This window comes from Sinocyclocheilus anshuiensis, unplaced genomic scaffold (assembly GCF_001515605.1).
Source record: "Sinocyclocheilus anshuiensis isolate Anshui unplaced genomic scaffold, SAMN03320099.WGS_v1.1 scaffold2310, whole genome shotgun sequence".
Lineage (NCBI taxonomy): Eukaryota > Metazoa > Chordata > Actinopteri > Cypriniformes > Cyprinidae > Sinocyclocheilus > Sinocyclocheilus anshuiensis.
The window spans coordinates 293,192-313,634 of NW_015557685.1; the positions used below are offsets into that span (position 1 = coordinate 293,192).

The 20,443-nt window shown below is 38.5% G+C and overlaps 1 protein-coding gene across 2 annotated transcripts in view; it reads right to left on the reverse strand.

The window, feature by feature from the left end:
* The window catches only part of LOC107679327 (dual specificity testis-specific protein kinase 2-like), a 26,967-nt gene extending 7,425 nt beyond the window's left edge, over positions 1-19,542 (reverse strand). Inside the window, exons 1-9 of one of the 2 annotated variants that reach the window (XM_016474847.1) lie at positions 19,490-19,542; positions 16,151-16,446; positions 12,332-12,453; positions 9,352-9,400; positions 5,873-6,019; positions 4,969-5,051; positions 2,524-2,608; positions 2,339-2,422; positions 2,112-2,198 (exon numbers count right to left, since the gene is read on the reverse strand). In XM_016474847.1, coding sequence (XP_016330333.1) covers positions 2,112-2,198; positions 2,339-2,422; positions 2,524-2,608; positions 4,969-5,051; positions 5,873-6,019; positions 9,352-9,400; positions 12,332-12,453; positions 16,151-16,375 — 882 coding nt within the window. In that variant the 5' untranslated portion in view covers positions 16,376-16,446; positions 19,490-19,542. Of the gene's footprint in view, positions 1-2,111; positions 2,199-2,338; positions 2,423-2,523; positions 2,609-4,968; positions 5,052-5,872; positions 6,020-9,351; positions 9,401-12,331; positions 12,454-16,150; positions 16,447-18,953 lie in introns of both variants that reach the window. The other variant, XM_016474848.1, reaches the window with a different exon arrangement.
* Between the last annotated feature and the right edge of the window lie 901 nt (positions 19,543-20,443).

The window sequence follows — 20,443 nt, forward strand, 5'->3', positions numbered from 1 at the left end:
GATCCAAAATTTCAATGTAATGATCTTCGAGCCACTTCTTTATCACTCTTGCTTTGTGACATGGTGCTCCATCATGCTGGAAAATGCACGGATCATCACCAAATTGCTCATGGATCGTTGGAAGAAGTCGCTCTTGCAGGACGTTTTGATACCATTCTTTATTCATGGCAGTGTTTTTGGGCAGAATTATGAGAGAGCCTTGGTTAAAAGCAACCCCACACATGGACGGTCTCAGGATGCTTCACCGTTGGCACAACACAGGACTCATGGTAGCGTTCACCTTTTCTTCTCCGAACAATCGATTTTCCAGATGTCCCAAACAGTCGGAAGGGAGCTTCATCAGAGAAAAAAAACTTTGCACCAGTCTTCTGCTGTCCAATCCTTGTACTTCCTGAACAGTCTGTTCTTGACGTTTTTCATGGAGAGAAGTGGCTTCTTTGCTGCCCTTCTTGACTCCAGGCCGTTGTCCAAAAGTCTTGGCCTCACTGTGTGTGCAGATGCTCTCACACCAACCTGCTGCCATTCCTGAGCAAGCTCTGCACTGCTGGTGACACGATTCCGTAGCTGACTCCTCAGGAGGACATGGTCCTTGCACTTGCTGGACACTCTGGGACGTCCTAAAGGCTTCTTCACTGCAGTCGAACCTCTCTCCTTGAAGTTCTTGATGATCTGGTAAATGGTTCTTTCAGGTGCAATAATCTTTGTAGCAATTTCCTTGCATGTGAGGCCATTTTGATGCAACGCGATGATGGCTGCACGTGTTTCTTTGGAGGTAACCATTGCTAACAAGAACACAATGATTGGAAGCACTTCTTCCCTCCTTTTATAGCAATCAGTCTGCTCTTATAATCTAATTATTATGATAGTGATTTCACCTGACTAGCACTCATTCACACTTTCACATGTACTGCTGATATGATTAGTCAATTAATGTTAGCTGGTCATTTTGTGTCAGGATCAAAAAAACTGTGAAATTTGTTTTTTTGTGAAAAGTTAATTTTTTGGCTAATGAAGCTTTTAGCAATTATTTAAAATGCATCTGATCACTTTACACAATAATCTAGAAACAATGTGAATGAACACCACAACAGCTTAAGCAGCAAACTTTGCAAAACACAAAAGTATGTCACTGCCAAAACTTTTGGCCATGACTGTATGTGTGTGTGTGTGTGTGTGTGTGTGTATGTGCAAATTCATTCTGTGCCAGCAGGAGGTGCTTTTAGTGTGGCAGAGATAGAGGTTTCCCTGGTAACGGCTGTACACAAAGCAATGCTTCCATGCAAGATGAACTGAAAATGACATCAAAAATTTTCTTAAAGGTCCCATGACATGCCGCTTTTTAGATGCTTTTATAAAGTGGTCCCTAGTACTGTATCTGAAGTCTCTTTCCCGAAATTCAGCCATTAGGCCACGACTTCCCGACTTGCAAGCCATGATGTCTCTCGAGGAAAAAAAAAAAATTGCGCTCACCTCGCACGGTAGTAGCTTATTTTCTCATGGGCAGGCCAAATTCTCTGGGCGGGCAAAGCAGAGAAAGGGGAGGTAACCTTTCCCCGTATGACGACATAAAGGGAAGATTCCGGATTGGGCCATCTGAGCTTTCATTTTCTCAAAGGAGAAGCAGGATACCCAGGGCTCGGTTTACACCTATCGCCATTTCTAGCCACTGGGGGACCATAGGCAGGCTAGGGGAACTCATATTAATGTTAAAAAACCTCAAAGTGACATTTTCATGCCACGGGACCTTTAAGACAGTCGGTTTCCTTCAGAGATGCAGTGATATAAAAACACCCGTGCCGGGTTTTGATTTTGAAACATGCAGTGGTTATGTTTATTCAACGCCATAAGTCAAAAGTCAAAGCCTTTTGGAAAATCTATTTGTGGCAGTCAGTTTTGATATCGTGGCAGGCCGCCACAGACAAATCAATCTATGGGAAACACTGAAGTGGATCAAAACCTTTCATCAAAGTTGTCCTAAAACCAAAATGCGTTCTTGTCTTAGGACAACTTTGATGAACTTTTTTGATCCACTTCAAATGTTGACTACTGTATTTGGCACGTTCTCAAAAGTACTACAAGAATCACTAATGGACTGATACATAGAAACTCACATTGCAACAGTTGAAGGCAAGCTGCAGGAAGTCTGAAGGACAATCTCCAACCATGTGCTGGAAGGTGTGGTAATCTAAGCCAAAGTTCTGCAAGGAGCAAATGTGGGGGGTAAATGTCACATTCAGGACAAAGAGGTTTTAATGACTAGCATAACAAGTGATGTAGTTACAAAGTTTATCTCCAAAACATTTATTGGAGAGGTTTAAAACAGTGAATTACTGCTCACTTCAGTGCGTGGTAGGTAGTCAGGGTCAGCCTGTATCCTTGCAATTATCTCACACAAAATAATTCCATACGAAAAGACATCAGCCTAGAAATGAATAAAGACAAATGATAATGTGTCCTGAAAGATCCTGGCAAGAAACAAGTCTCGTGATAGTGCTGAGTGTCAACTGCAACTGAGGATCTAACCTTCTCGTTATACGGCTCGTCTCTCAATACTTCTGGAGCCATCCAGAATGGGGATCCCACCACGGACAGCTTCTCCCCCTCAAAACTGAACACACAGAATAATGGTCAAAAGACTTTGCATAAATTTAGGCACTTAAGCACTTACAAAGACTAAATGGCACCTGAAAGTTCAGCTGAGGCAGCAGTACTTTGAAAAGGGAAGTTTTTGAACGTGTGCTGAATAGGGAAGGGGTGACCAGTCGATCAACAACATGACTACTCAATTAGTTTTGTCTAATTTTTCCCCTTTTTTAGTTTCAATGTTTTTAGCGGCAGTGCTTTAAATAGAACTTTTGTCAGACCGTGTTACACAACATTGTCTTGCACGTTTGCATGAGCACGAATGCAGCATTCACCGCACATTTAAAGGGAATTTTCTGACAATTTTTATTTTTGGGTGAACCAACCCTTTAAAAGGTGTAGGTTAGGTGTGCAGGTAAAAAAAAAAAAAAAGCAAATTTAACAAGTTTCTTGAGACCCCTGCAATCGGCTTTATCCCGTCATGCTCAGTCTAGCTGCTTTTGAAAGCACATCTTGAAAGTGCATGTTATGTAAGCATTGTTACATCCCTAGGATGTATGTATTATATTAATATTTATTTTTGAGTGTTTTTCCCGCCTCTTTGGGTGTGGTTATGTTTCCCTGTGTATGTGCTCTCTCTCTCTCTGTTTCTTTCTCTCTCTGCTTGCTTGGCAGTAGCAAATTGCCCACATGTGGTGCTTGTCAGAGAATGTGCAGCAGAGACGAAAACCATAGAAAAGAGCAGAAGAAACAATAGCTACGTTTACATGCACAATTTTTGGTTCAATCGGACTGAATTCATTCCGATTGATGAATCTGAATGTAGTGTTTATATGAATGCTAAATAAAGTGATCCGGTTGATGTGCGCGTTTATATGTCACAAGATTAAAATCGGAATTGATTTTTTTTTACATGCGCACACTGCACAAATATAGTTTCTCACTGTTTGCACATAATAACCACTCTCCTACACTGTTTCTTAAATATACATATAAACCGCTGCGCCGTGCTGCTCATATTTATCACGCAGTAAAAATGCCCCTCCCCGCGCCCAAAACCAGGCATCTGTGGATGAGTATCTACAAAAAAAAAGGACTGGTAGGAGGTTGTCCTGCTCCAATTCATAGTTGCCGAGTGAAAGGAGAGTTTTATAATGACAGGACATGCATTTATACAACACTTTATTCAAAAGGAAGAACCGCTCATTCTGCGCGTCATACGTCATTATGTTATTTTTGCGTCATTGCACATGCGCAGTCCTTTCAGTTACGGGGTTCAAACTGATCAAGTGTTTACATGCACTCTCAATCGTATTAAAAAAGGAATAAACCACCCCCTTCAATCCGATCGAGCTCAATTGGATCGATTAAGGTGTTTACATGAAGGCTTTTCAGTCAATTGTTTGGTTGCATGTAAACGTAGCCATTGTGGAGTGAGGTTCACTTCTCCCCTGCTCCAGACTTGTGTTGGGTGTTGTTTATTAAGTCTGTTGAGTGTGGTGCAAACTGTGAACATTTCTACATGGACTAACTTTTGATTGTTATAGTGTATTCCTGTTGTCCAGCGGTGTTGTGCTGATACTATACAGGTAGTGTGACTACTTTAACTTAGTTTCTTTGTTAAGGTATTAAAAAGGTATTGTAATTTTTGTTTGCTTTATGATTAAATTGGAAGCTGTAGGGAGAGGGTGCCATTTTATTTTGTACTCACCGTTTATCCCTGTTTTTGGTTAGCGAGGGAGTTGAGGAAAGCTTTTGTTGTTGATTTATTTTCTTTTACCTGGATAGATTATTTAGTACTCCTCCTGCAAGTTAGCTGCTGTTTTGTTTGTTGTTTTGGCCAGGCCTTCTCCTGAAGACATTTATTGCTTCCACGATTCTATATATATATACATATATACACATAAGCTTAAGTTAACCTGTTACTCCCACTCCCAACACCACTGGGAAAGTGGAACGTAACAGCATTAACTAGAAAAATGAGTCCATTGTGGTCCAGTGAACCTGAAATCAGTCTAATTACACAGAGCTTCAAGTTTACAGAGATTAATTGACTAGTTGTTCAGGTAACCAAATCAACTAATCGTTTTTATTGAAAATACGTAGCATTACACTAGTAGTGAGGAGGTCACGGGAGAGGAAGGGTCTGCTCTGGTATTATTAGTTCTCTTAAAAGTTGACTTGGGATGGTATGTTCCTTCCAAATCAGATAGCACCACCCCCTGCCAGTACTGCTTGCATCTCACCATTGCTTCCTTTCAGATTGCCATAAACAAAACAGAAGGATGCCCACTCTGTTGCTGTAATAATCAGCACATAGGCAGCAGAGTGAAATTAGTGCATGCTTTACTTATTTTGTAAATCTCTACGTTGCCTGTTACTCACTCATGACTGGGGATTTTCTCGGCAAGGCCGAAGTCTCCGACGATCGCAGTGTAGCCATTCTCATCAGACTTGATCAGGCAGTTCTGAGAGAACATCAAAAGGAAAGAAACAGTAACTAGAAGAACATATTGCTCCTCCCACAGGATACCTTACACTCGAGATTCAGTCAATTAGAATCACTTAAACAGAAAGTAATGATGTAGTGAGGAAAGCCAGGGGGGTGATTCCCACAGCGCATAATTATGGGAAGTCCCACAAGTGCTTAGGAGAGAACACAACAGCTGGAGGTAGAGACAGCATGTCAGTGTATGCCACCAACAAGAGCACTGTGAAAACTAAATCAAAGCACCTGTTTCACTAATAGTCTTCTTGTTTATAAAGTTACATCATTAAACCCGCAGGACAAGTGTACCTTCAGTACATTCTGTAATTGCCTATCTTCATAAAGCTAATAAAATCATGGAATGTAATAACTATTTATGACATTACATACACTAACATTACCATTTAAAAGTGTGGTGTCAGTCATTTTTTTTTTAAATTAATTAATACTTTTATTCAGCAAAGAAGCATTATATTTGTCAACAGTGACAGTGAAGGCATTTATAATGTTACAAAAACTTATCTCTCAAATAAATAGTTATTTTATATCTTTTGAACTATCTATTCATGGAAAACCCTGAATAAAAAGAAAGCATGACTTTGACTAATAATAATAATAAATGTTTCTTGAGCACAAAATCCACATACTAGAATGATCTCAGAAGGATCATGTGACACTCAAGACTGGAGTAATCGCTGAAAATTCAGCTTTGTCTTCACAGGAATAAATTACACTTTAAAATATATTAAAACAGAAAATGTCATGATTACAGGCAATAAATATGACGACAGAGTCCTGTACCTTGGAGGTGAGATCTCTGTGAAAAATGCCCTTGGAGTGTAGGTAACTGAGGCCCATGGCAATTTCTAAGGCCAGTTTGACCCGTGTGGCCCAGCTCAGGTACTTATTGCTGTCCAGCAGCTGCTCCAAGTTGCCACCATTAATATACTGAAAAAAGAGAAGACATATCATGTGACAAATATCACTGTCTCCATCTCTTTGTAGTCCTCAAATGCTCCATATTGTATTCAAGAGGGTACAATAGATAGGATGATGGGTTATTCTTGCTGATTTAAATAAATTGTTTAAGTTTACCTAAACCAAGTGGTTGTCTGGCATTTGTGGGGCAGAGGACTGGAGTGATTCCTCCACGTTTTATTATCCGTTTATTTCTTATATATATATATATTGCCACCATTAATATACTGAAAAAAGAGAAGACATATCATGTGACAAATATCACTGTCTCCATCTCTTTGTAGTCCTCAAATGCTCCATATTGTATTCAAGAGGGTACAATAGATAGGATGATGGGTTAAATTTGACTGGGTACTCAAAAATGTAATGCACAAGACTCTGAATCTGATAAAACAATTATCTGATATGTACAACAATAATGTGCAATAATGAAATCTGAAGCAACTTTAATCTTTGCATCATGGGGATTATAATTATTTTGATGGTCACAGTACTTTGTGTTTACAATACCAAAGTGAATCCAATCAGTTTCCTGTGGGTAAAAGTATTCCATGCCAACTCTCAAGTGGATTGGTTTTCAAGTCACAAAAGCGTGCAAATTAGCAGAGCCCAGCAGGAGCCCTTTAAGTGCTTCTGTTTCACATAGTGAATTTGCATGACAGCACCATCTAATAATTAGGCAATTATTCTGCAAGAGACATATTAACTATTCTTTTGCAGCAGTGAATGGTTTATGTCGGATTAACTTTAAAAGTCTTTGAGAGATTAGCGACTGTGGCACACATGCTACTAACTAGGAGCCTGATGCATTCACCACAGGGCACTGGTCTCAACAGCGTCCTAATTTTGGGTTGCCTGAAATGATCTGTGCTGACAGATAAAGGGCTCCATGGCTGACTAAACAGAGAAGACCTTAGTATGCGGTCAGCGCGACGAGGTATCAACAGGCAGACAAGACGGATGAGTCGAAATAACAGCACCTTCCAGTTTCCCATAAAGCTTTGGTGCCGTGTCCTGACTCAGGATGTCAACAGACCTACTCCTCGGCCCTTCATCCATTTTAATGGCTGCTACCATATAATCTGAGTGAGTAAAATAACCAAATAGGGTTGTGCCTTTGTAGTCTAAGGACTCACATTTGCAGGCAAAAGTAGAATCTTGAGGTACAACTCACTCTCTAGTTACTCTCTCAAAATTTGCTGTCCACAGCATAACCTTGAGATCAACATTTACAAAAAACACCAGCAAACATCTAATTATCCGAATTCCCTGGAACTTCAAATTGACAAAATGAACACTTAGCCCCGTCCCAACTGGCACACTCAGCCCTCTCGGTCCTCCAATGAGTCAACACTTTCCTGCATGGGATGTTGTTGGCTAATAGTACACTGTAAAGCTCAACATAAATGTCAAGGACACATAGCAGCATTTTTCAGTTATCAATCCTGTTTTAGAAACAAACAATTTGCAAGCAGCTGTAATTTATTCTGTAAGCAAAAGTGGGTGGAGGGGAGCTACACTTGGAACATTTGCATGTATGAAGACCGGGACATTTGTACATGGTAGAAGGTCAGCTAAGCCAATTCTGTCTGGTTGTTCCGTCTAATCCCATTTATCCCTCTTCTTACAGACCTGATCTCATGCCCAACATCAATCGCAAACGCAGGTCAGGAAATCTTTCATTTGGAAGTGCTCTGTTGGCTTCATCTTTCAGTGGGTTAAAGCTAATCCTACGTCACACCATTTGGTCAGCGTTGACTATCTGATGTACTGCCAAACTGATTTAATGGAACAAAAAGGAGTAACCCAGGTTAGGTCTAAAGCTGTGCTACTTCAGGTGATTAGGTGACTGATGTGTATGCCTATATAGAGCTAATCCTCTTGGTTAAACCGTAACTTTGAGTGTGTTGGGTGCTGATGCAGGTTACAACAAAGGATGGAAACCTTCCTGCGGGGCTGATTTCATAACTTTTGAGTGATGAGAGAGCTCATTTAATACACTGTCAACTCACTCAGCGGCTCTTAAACGAAGTGTCTTTATGGGAAAAAAATTACTGGGAATTCTTAATGGCATGAGCAACATAAGGCCTCAGTGGCTTTGAAAAATAGTATAATCCCTCAGCAGGCCAGTGATTATCATTGCACTAATTAGTGGTCGTCTGATATTGGTTTTTTGACCGTTCTCAGCGCCGTCAAAATAAAAGTCCCGCCTCGAACGCATCGGCCAAACAGGAAAACTTATCGGCCAATGCCGATATTTAAAAAATGCCAAATATCGGCCGATATATCGGCCTTGGCGATATATCGGTTGACCACTAGCACTAATACTTCTTTCTGTCAACATGCATCAAGAAAGGAGAGCAAAGGTCACAGGGTACAGTAAGAACAAGTGACCTTCAATGATTTAAACTACAATGGAAATACTAACAGAGGCTTTGTACTTTCTACAGGAAAAAAAATCATGTCACATATCTAGAACAGGTATCAAAGACACACTAGTGCATAGTGTAGTAAACTACTTTATAAAACTAAGTTTCCTCCAATGCAGTGGTTCTCAACTGGGGGCCAGGGCCCACTGAGGGCCTCAGAAGGCTTCCAAGAAGGCTTGAAGATGACTTAAAAATGATTAGAAAGACAAAACAGAACATTGTTTTGCTGAATACCCACTCACTTACCCACTCAATGAACTGACGTTCATAGTGGTTTATGCACATTATACCTAATTTATTGAAATAACCAAACATTTTATTTATACAAACTACTTCACATTTTAACTGGATTTTTAAACTGACTAATTTCTTGCTTAAAGTAAAACCCCTCTTTCCTGTGAAATCAGTATTCATCTTGAGCATAAGACTATATAGCACAGTAACATTCATACAAGCATAATTCACCCACACAGTTTGAGATGGTAAAAATACAACATGCCTAAGGGGACTGCCAGTGGGCTCTCTAATAGAATATTTCCCCTCGGGCCACTGTGAACAAAGACTAAACTGTTCAATGTCACAGTTGATTCACAGGGGGAAATTCCACAGATTTAGGAATCAAAGGTACCCTCAGCAAGCACTCTCAGACCAACTTTTTCCAGCAGTGCAAGTATTATTCAAGCATAAATTCAATACAGCGCTATTGGTACAAAAGGCTATCTTTTGCCTTTTTTTCCAAGCTAGAAGGAGGCCAAGTTGCAATGTCATCAATGTGATTAAGTACAGTCTTAGTGTTTTAGGTACAGCTAATGAAGAAAAGTCAACTGTCTCTTGTGCATGAGGAGTGAATGAAACGAGTCTGATGTCACTTACCTCTGTGAGAGCATGGAGTTGACCTTCCTGTACACACACCCCCATAAATCTACAACACCACAAAAACAAGAAAGGTTGATGTTAGTTTAATGTTCTGAAGCAGCAGCTAAGGGTTTGAAGAGATTTATAGGATGCCAAAAAACTTATAAAGTAAAAGGTCAATGTGCAATCAATGGCATAAGAGCAAATTCAGCATTATTGACTAGAATGAGCTGCTGCGGTTTATACCAGCACTGACTTTCTCTGAGGCTGCTGTCCAATGGGCTTATTTTATGCTCTACGTTAATTTCTTGTGTCAAAAATGGCTTTTACAAATGACACCATAAACTCAGACAGGTTTATGGTGCTGTACATCAACACAAGCTATAAAATGTGAGACTGTCTCCAGTCGACTGGAGGGTAACACTCTGATGTAAACACAGGCACAATGGCAGAATAAAGGCAAGATCTCTGCTGTAAATAAAAAAAAATCTGATTTTTCTTTCAGAGATGGAAGATGTGGCAAAGTATAATTTGCAAAACAGTAATAAACAGTAATACTTTATAATACAGTAAGACAGTTCTTTAATATGTCTGTAACTTACACTATCATTTAAAAGGTTGGGGTAAGAAAGAAATTAATACTTTTTTCAGCAAGTGTTCATCAAATTAATCAAAAGCGACAAAGACACTTTTTCCACTTTATATAAATGTTCTTCTTTTAAACTCTCTATTCAAAAATCCTGACAAATGAATCAGTTTCCAAAAAATAAATAAATAAATGGTAGTGTATGAATGCATAAAAATCTGTGTCTATTGTGATGTCTGATGTGCCTCAAATTTCTTTTTTTTTTTCCAGAAAGTCATCACTTGCAAAGATGTGAAAGATCAGATTTGAATATTACAGACGAAATGTATGCGCAGTGTGAGGCCCACACAATATAGACATGCAGTAGCCTTTCACCAATTTGATACACAACATATCAATGTCTCTGAATGGCCACCTCACAAGAGTCATTAGACATGATAAAAATTTCTCTGTGTTTTCAAAGTTATGGCCCCATAAAGCCCAGGCCTGGCTTTTATTGCGGGTCTGTGTTGGGATTTCTTCAACAAAGCTCCCCTCAGCCTTCTCCTGTCTGCACTACGGTCCCTCCACCCCCATTCAATAAGGCGTAACAATGGTGTGATTGTACACCACACACAGACCCTCTCTCTCACTCTTTCATCAACCCACAAACTCACATTCTGCTCTACAAACAAGCCAAGTATCACAAAAATGGAAGCAATACCAGACATATTTAAACAGTAAATCATGTACTGCAGCATTGTTTGAAAGACAGCTGCTTTATTATTCTAGGTGGCATTTTGTCACAAAAACACATTGATTCCAGGATTAAAAACCTAGCAACAAATAAAATAAAAAATAAGGTTACACTTTATTTTAAGGTGTCCTTGTTACAGTGTAATTATACATTTAAGAACTGAGTAATCTTAATTAACTACATGTACTGACTATATGGTTAGGGTTAGGATTAGGGTTTGGCTTAGGGTTACTTGCATGCAATTATGCATAATTTATTGTTATTATAATAGTAAATACATGTAACGTGTAACAAGGACACCTTAAAATAAAGTGTTACCAAAAATAATAAAACAAAAACTAATAAATAAAAGAAATACTGTACATGGGCAAATAAAAATAATAAAAAGATCCAATTCCCCATTTCACCCCCAGATACAGGCAATCTCAGCTGACAAAACTCACCAGTTCTACACTAAGCAAATGTCAAGAACCAAGAGGACAGCTTTTTAATGTCAATGAAATCTAAACTCAGGATGTCGTTTCACTCCATCTATTGTTAATGGATTTCTGACCTGATTTCTGTGGAACGAGGAGGAAGAGGTCATCCCTGCTTTTCCTTCACAAAGGAGAGATTTACATTGAAAGTAGGGATGCACCGATATGAAAATTTTGGCCGATACCGATAACCGATAATTCTTTATTTTTGAAAGCCGATAACCGATATGTTGGCCGATAAGTCTATATAAAAATTTGGATATACTTTTTGAGAGCCTGATTACAAAAAAGGTCTCATCATTAAAAGCCACATCCCAAACACTTCAACATAAGCAGCCTAGTTTGAACGGTGTACGTTTTAAAAATAATTTTACTCTCCCATTACCAAATTTAGTCATAAAAAAGTCTTACAAATAAATAAAATAATGCATAAATAATGCAAACAAGTCACTGGACATCATAACACGTGTAAAGACTCAAAATGAATGCGCCATAGATCAATAAAACGGAATAGCCTCTGCACAGACAATAATTAAATGATTTTAATTACTAAACCATATTGTTGATGAAAATAATAAGAGAAAAATACAAGTGGTTGTTATTATTAATAATGTATCAATGATTTTGAAAAAGTAACAAATTAATACCACTGTTTTAAATAGCAGCCATTTGAGCTGCGCGTGCTATCGGCCGATACCAATATGGTGGCCGATATATCGTGCATCCCTAATTGAAAGCAACACTCCCACGGTCTCACTTATTTGAAAGATTGCATTAATTTTGAGCCACTGGCAGAGCATAAAGCGAGGCACACTCCTTGTTCAAAGAGTTGGAAACCTAATATTAATATTAAGCTACATCAGCCACTGCTTTATATGAATACTGCAGTCGTGTTTTTCTTTGAAACACGTTATTTCTATTTTCCCATTTAGTCACAAGCTTGTTAAATTTACTTTTATTGGCATCAGCTCCTTAGTTTCTTATTAGCGTAAACCACAACTGCAAAAACCAACTTCATAAAGTAACTGCACAGAGACGCACGGCAGCAGAGAACTTTCAAGAAGGCTGGGCTGGAATTTGCAATAAAAGTCGTGGCCTAGCTTTGAGCCGTGCACATTTTGCAATCTGCATGATCATGTTAATTCAATCAAAAAAAAAGTGTTAACCCACTGTGATAATAATGATGTACTGAAAGCAAACCTGAGTATGTTGGGGTGAGAGAGTCTGTTCATGAGTTGAACTTCGCGCAGCATGTTGGCACGATTACTGCTCAGCTTGTTCATCTTTAGAGCCATTACCTGGTCCGAAGCTCTGTGGCGCACCTAAAACAAACAAGGAAAATGAGAAATGATCTTTCAGTCTTCTTCTGAATTTGAACTAAAACATACAAACAAAATGAAACGAGTCAGAGGAACTCATTTAAATATTTAAATGCTTTGAACATTCATCTTAAAAGGGATACAAATACTGCAGCTTTTTGTTCAATGCATCTCGGGCCATTGCTTCTCTCATGCTACCATCCAAAAATTGCATCGGAGAAAGTGAAACCCACAGCATTAGACCAACAATACCACTCAGAGTGGAAGTGCCATACATAGCAAATGAGGTCTAAACGAACAGTCATTGTTAAAAATCGTTATTACAAAACCAATTTTTTAGCACAAGATGAAGAAAATACTGCATACTGCACTGCACGACTGACTATTGGCCACGTACTGTTAAGGGTTTCGCAACATTTCTGATATGTGCCTCTGCAGATCTGTTTTCTAGTTTCCTCTTTGTGCTTTCATCTTGCTGACCAATTAAAAGACATTTAGGAAAAGAAATATCAACCACAGGATTTCCTCACGAGTAAAAAAAATTTATCATCTTCTACGTCTGTAAAATGCTGACTTCCTCAAACTGTATGCAGTGATGGAAAGACTCGACACAACAGAAGGATTACTCAAAATTTAGTGCTAGGGAACCAAAACATTGCAATCTGTGGTTAACTGCTGTGAATGTTGTATCCGTAACACATAGCAACATTTTATGAGTGTTTCCTTTTACTTCAAATGCATTGTGCAGACTGTACTGCAACCAATCTCAGTCTGGGGGATCAGCAGCCTAGGAAGAGCCCATTTCGTGTGCCCTCCTACAGTGAGAGCTGCCTGTCAGACATGGACCCAGATGCCTCCGCTACAGCACCCAAACTCTCAATCTGTTCTGCTATTATCAAGTCACAGCTTGCTGCCCATGCAACAAATCCAGCATCCTAGGAAAATGTTTTGCTTCCTCAAATGTAGATGGATTACAGCATCGAGCAACATGATTTAGGGACTCAGTCTGCATATTGCTGTTTTTTTTTAGATGTTTGTTTGAGCTTACCATATGGGTACAGATTGAAACTCATTTGTTCAAACAAACTGGAAAAGGTTATTATTGCATTAGCTTTCCAAACAGGTTCTTGCAGACCCCCAACACAGCTGGTATTTGGCTCACCGTATTACCCCTGCCTGCGCCATATGCAGACACCCCCTGCCTGCCATCCTAAAACCATTCACTCTGCTTTAAATCTCAGCCACCTGTGTGGGGAAGGAAATATTCTAAATAGACGTATAACAAATCACGAACAAGTACACTCTTAAAAATAAAGGTGCTTCACGATGCCATAGAAGAAACTTTTTGTCTAAATGGTTTCATAAAGAACCTTTCTGTTTCACAAAAGGTTCTTTGTGGAGAAAGAAGGTTCTTCAGAATCAGGTTATAAAAAGTTAAGAAAGAGATGGTTCTTTAAAGAACCTTTGATTGAATGGTTCTTTGTGGAACCAAAAATGGTTCTTCTATGGCATCGCTGTGAAGAACCTTTCAAGCACATTTATTTTTAAGTGTAATGCTTATCGATTTTAAGGTAAGCGGGTCCAGGGGTTCAAACTGTAGCTAAACAAGGGCTCCACAATTATTTATTTACACAGAAACAAAAGCTGAAGTACTTTTTGATTTCAATTCACTGTACTTTTTCCCCACTCTTTAAATAAATAATAAATATTCAAACAATTTACTTTTGCCTTTTTTGTCTGAATCTTCCTTTTTAGGGAATCTTCCTTTTTTGTTATACATCTTTTTAGCTTCACGCACCTAAGGCAATACGAGTTTAACTTTTATTATTATTTAAACTGCAAAAAACTATTTGCATGCTCAATTCAAAGTTCATGAAAGGCTTAAACATTTGCATTTCTTGGACACTCGCTTCATTAAATAAAAACTAAGATTAAAAGTGAAAGTGCCTGCAAGATGCAAAGTAAAGGGAGATTAATTCTTTCTAGTGAGAGAGTGTCTACATTATAAAACAAACATCATAAAAGAAAACCCAAACTGGAAGCCACAAAACAAACTGCAAAGAAAAATTCAATGCATACAGTCTCAGAAATCCTGCAAACATTTAGGGGTACAACTTGTCACTGGGGCACTACCCTTCGGGAAATCTTTGTACCTTATTTATTTTAAGGATACATATTGTAAGAGAAATATTATTTTAATCAATTCTGCTGCTTATACATAGCACCACAATATACTGTAGGTAACTATGAATTGACAGAATTAAAATAAGCCAACAGAGGCTTCAGAGTTGCAGGGTCTACAGTTCTTACATCTCTCCAGACAGTTTAATCTAAAAATGGCTGAGCTCTGATCTCTAAATGACTTAATGCCTGGCCTAATACCTAAGAGGACAAACCTGGCCCATTTATGACAAAACATACAAGCTAAAATAAAACCTGATGCAGCATGTGCATGTACAGAGAAGCTCTGCAGAGACAAATACTGTTCACGAGTGAAAGAGTTCACTGCTATGACAGGAATTGATCTTGGTAATGGGCATAATCATGCACTGTTCTCTCAGGGCTTTTCTGACCTCAAAACTTCATTGAATTATTCACAGTGAATATAGTGAACAGCAGTGAATAGGCTACTGTATTACTGATGCTCAGCATCAAGGGTAGTACTCAATTTAATGCAGGAGGTCATCAGGATTTATGTGCAGTAAACAACTAAAAATATATAAATTACAAACTGTAATCAACACTACATAGGAAGATGCATGTTGTAAACACCATCCTCATGTTAAAGGAATGGCAATTATTTTACATCTGACACACCAGCCTACTACTTTTGCTTGAAGAACAGAGAGAAATCACAGAAGAAGCACTGACTCTCACAAACTCTGAAAGCTACTTTATGCATGTTACTAGGTAAAGTTTAGGTAAATTTACCTAAAGGACTAGGTAAATCTATCCTATAATAGGTAATAGTATCTAAACAGGCTTTTAATGGACTTTTAATGTCTTTATACGACAGGATAAGTGCAGAGAAACAGGAAACTATTGGGGTGAGAGAGAAGGGAATGGGATCAGGACATGAACCAGGCCGGATTTGAACCTGTGTCACTGTCAGCCAATGACAGGCATTGCTATGCACTACTTTAGGCCCAACAGTATCCAAACAGACTGAAAGCAGCCAGTTTCACTGCATTTAAACTTGGTCACAAATCGTTCCCAACTTTAACCACGATGTTTCATCTTCATTAACTTCAAACTTTGACATTATATCATACTAAGTCATACACTTCCTTAACTGCACAAGTTAACTTCATATTGCAGTCCAATACCAAGTAATCTATCATTATCGCTAAGCCAACAGCAATTAATTTACATGCCAAAATATGCACACCTATCTGACATTGCAACCTAGATGACAACTCATTAACCACTGAATCAGAAGATTAACTTTCTTTTCCTCCCTTATAGGACCTTTTCAACCAAATCTCCATCTATCTTTGAAAAAAGGCTACACAACTCTCACCTCCTGGTGTGCAAAAACTGTAGGAGTTATCAAACCGTTGAATCAGATAATCATAGTTTTCATGTTCACTTACAACTATAATGAATAATGTCAGAACTCAACTCTGCAGGTGGTTTGGTAAGGCCAAGTGACTAATAATTGAAATCGAAATGACTTATTGTCATCACACAATCATCTTACCTTGTAGACCTCTGAAAAAAACCCAGAGCCAATCCGCTCGCAGATGAAGTCATCAAGTCGGGTCAGGCAAGAAAAGGCACTGATGAGGGCCCGGTAAGACGAGGGACACACCCTGTCCAGCGGTGCCAGACTGGTTTCTGCTCCTCCTCCTCCACAATCTGGGTCCTCCAGCCGATCTGGCCGCATGGGGAACCCAGCAATGGAGTTGCGTTTGCTCCGCTCCATTGCTACTGGTGCACAACTAATCTGGCAGAGTATCAATCACCGGTTCACATTTTTGAATGCCCTTGCCAAACCTACAAAGAAATAAACAGATAAATAGATAAGTACAACATTGTTAATAATAGTATGCCTCATTATAATACCAATTTTTACAATAACTGTATATTGGACTACTTGTAGTATTGCTTCTATTTGAGTGAACAATATATAGTGACGGAAAGCCAAAAATAAGTTGATTATGAAAATGCTTGATCTTGATCGGACACAAAAAAAAACTCCTATTCCCAAAAATGCTGAACAGAAGTAGCAACAGTTTTGTTATTCTGTATTGTGATGTACATTGAAATAAAACAGATCAACGAAAAGAAAAAAAAAAGCAGTTTTTTTCGATAAGTTGTTGATTGGATGTAGACAGATCTGAATGCGAGTTTGCAGTCTGATGTTTAAAAGGAGGATAATGGTCAAAAAAACATGCATAAAATTATTTCACAATAAGATCAATAACAAGCATTTAGAAAAAAAAAAAAAAAAAGATTCATTCTGTGCTGACTTTGAAATGGATTTTCATTTTGTGCTGACTAAAGAAAGAAACACTGTTTACATATGGTCAATTTCTTTAATATCTTTTCAATCCTTGAAAGAAAATCTGAAAACCGCTCTTTGATGTACTAACAGCTATCAGCTATACTAATCACTTTTTGCACAATTATTTAAGACAAAATGAAGGCAAACACATGGAAATAGGGTTAGGGGCAGTAAACACACCTGCCAAGTGCAAGCAGATTTAGCCTAATTTTAAATTCCTTTCACTGTCCAAACAAACAATGGCCAGTGGCATGAAAATGAATCACCTCGACTAAATTTTCTGTAAATGAACACAGAATCAAGCCATTCACACTCATTTCCCTTCATTCAACACACACAAAAAAAAAACACAGGACGGATACGGGATAAACTGTCCCTGCAACATTTCAGATGTAAACTTGGGAACGAAATTGAGAAATAAATAATTAACAGAAAACTCTGCCAGGATCTAAACACTGCCTTCCCACTCTTACATTCGAGTGCCACACCCCAGTAAAAGCCACTTTAAACGAACCAAACATTCACGCAGGCCTTAGGCTGCTCAACAGCTGGCTCTACTCACTACAGTGTGATAAATCAACTCAGTCCTTTTCTATAGATCCCCCCTGTGATTTTCGAAGTTGTAATGAAGAAGCCAATCATATGGCTAACCTTCAAGAACAATTAAGGTGGGCTGTCCCTCTGTTTTTGTTTCCATAAACATTCACAACTAAATTATGCGATTTACAGTAGAAAGCTACCAAAACTGTTGCACGCTCAGGGTTGGAGTGTGTAAGAAGGGCAGGACTACTAAAGACAAGCCCTAAAACAGCTGTGTTGGCCATGATTCCAGTGGCAACGTTCCACAGAGCTCATTTCAAACTTGACCTTCAGTTGGGACAGCCTTAAGGCCGCCAACATTCAATGCTCAGCTTACTGCATGATTTGACCCATATACCAATCGTTATTTTCCCAAAATAACACTCTCAGCCTGGAAATAAGCATGTCACGCAGGGTCAAAATAATGCACTGGGTTACTACAAAGGGGTTTCACCAAAACAACAGCTATGACAGTAAGGTGACTGTAAACATTACACAATAAGACCTTATTTTGATCTAAAGTTACTCTAATATTTGATTAACTGATATCTCATGATCTCTAAAAGCCAAAATGACACAGAAATTCCAAAAGAGGTTGTAATGCCTTAACATTCTATAGGTCATTCACAGGTATTTTAAATCACGTGATTAGACAATACAACCCCATTTAGCTACTCGCTGATGATGTGAACAGCAGCATGTCTGACATTCCAAAGATTATAAATAAAAAAAATGAGAAGGACTTGGCCATCGTGTACAGATTTTTCAGCTCATACCACATTTTTTTTTTGCATGCATTTAACATACTGTACAGTAAGGCTGTGTTTTTCATGAATCTTCAAAATCTGCTCAAGAAGTGGCTAAGAAGTGCTTAGACTCAAATAGGCCTATTAATGACCACACTTAACACACTTTACAAGGTTAAACGCATAATACACTTCACAGGGTTAGTATATAAAACTACAATAACGATTTTAACGAAGAGCAAATACGTTAAGGAAACTATGGAGATCCGGGTGAATTTGCAAACTGCTTTGCACACTAACTGTGAGTATAGGATAAACCAGTAGTGCTAATGTTTTTACACGGCTTGCGTAGTTACTAGGGAAGCCAACTCAAAGCGGACGCGAAAAACAACTCGGAAGTGCAAGTGTTGCAATCCGAGATCGCATACATGATGCTGACCGAGAGTGAACACGGCTGCTGCAAAACAATAACCGCCAGAATACCGCTGAGAATAGTGATCAGGTGCAACTTGTAACGAACTGCATGCTGTCATTAAACTGTTACTCATAGGTGGAGACTAAAGGCGCATTTTAATTGTTTACTGACACACGCGCATGCTTCTCAAGTTTAACGCACTTTAAAACCAAAAAGAAAACACCCTACTGATATTACACAAAGTTCAGTGTCTTACCTGGTCATCAGGCTTGAAAGTGAAGCAAAGATATTCTGGCGGTCCAAAGGCCTCAATTAGACCCATTGCATTTTGCAAAAGCAGACGAGGGCCATATACTACAATCCATATATTTACATGCAGATATAACTGCTTGTTTTGACCGAGCGTCGGCTAGGCTATATTTGAACTCCAAGACGAATTCAACAACTCAAGCACCGTGTGAGCCTGTTGAAACGTAATTTACCGCGACTATTACAAACTTTATGTTAGAAACTCAGTTTTAACGTGCACAAGTAGACAACTGCGTACGTTTTGTCGCGCTGTCCACAAACATGAAGCGGTGAGGAGAAAATAAATAACGCGCGAGCTCTTTCCAGAGAGTCCTGTCTCTATCATGCCAGGCTTTTCGCTCAGTTTCTATATGCCTAACTAATTTAACAAGCAGTGAATCCCCAAAGATGTTATTCCATTTAGGATGAGTGAAAATACAGTGAAGTAAATTCAAGAGACAACCACTTCCATAACAGTTGACTCTCCCCACGGACCAAACTTACGTTTCTATTTGATGGAAACAGACGTCAACGTCGGCCATAGCGATACAAAAGACCTCTTAAACTGTATTGTTTTGAACCAATCACCGGTGAGGCTGAACACACTGTGGGCGGGTATTTGATTGATTGACTTGTCCTAGAGCGAATCAAAATGTTCTCTCAAGGTGCAGCTGTCTAATGATAGGCTTGCTTGTATGGCATACTACAGTACATAAACAAAACTAGATTCGCAATAATAAATGGTTATTAGGTCGTCTTCTAAACATATCTGAAGGTTTTAAAATGCATTACTTGCTATTATGGGATCAAAAACAATTGTAAGTAAACAGTAAACAGTTGAGGAAAATGCACTGGCGACATTTACACAATTTATGTAGTTAGAAATTGGCTAAGCAAAACGTAAGATTACAGTGCGCAAAATGTTATGAACATAGGATTAATGTAATGATGCCCACTTATTTTAGCACAGCTGTGCATTCTAATAAAACAAGAAGCAACTGTATTCCAAATGGAATATTATGGCGCCATCTTTCGGGAAAGAAAGCAACATTTTTCAAGAGTAAACTTCATCAGATACTAAAACTGCCTATGTAACAGACAAAATGACAATCGAATAATAATAATAATAATAATAATAATAATAATAATAACAACAACAATAATAATAAGTGTTCAAAATGTAAATTAATCATTTGATTCAATGCACATTGCAATGCACTATTGTGTACATCTCTTTAAAAATATCTACATGCAATTACATCTGTAATTAGTTTCTCACAATTACACTGTTGTAATTTACCATTAAACCTAACCATACCACGAAACCTGTCTCAAACCTTACCCGTATTTCACCTCAATAGCAGCAAAAGTGTTTTGCAACACTGTACCAAAAATGTAATTATTTGTTTCTTTTCAGGTAAAAACACCTAAATAAAGTGATCATAGCAACAACACAAT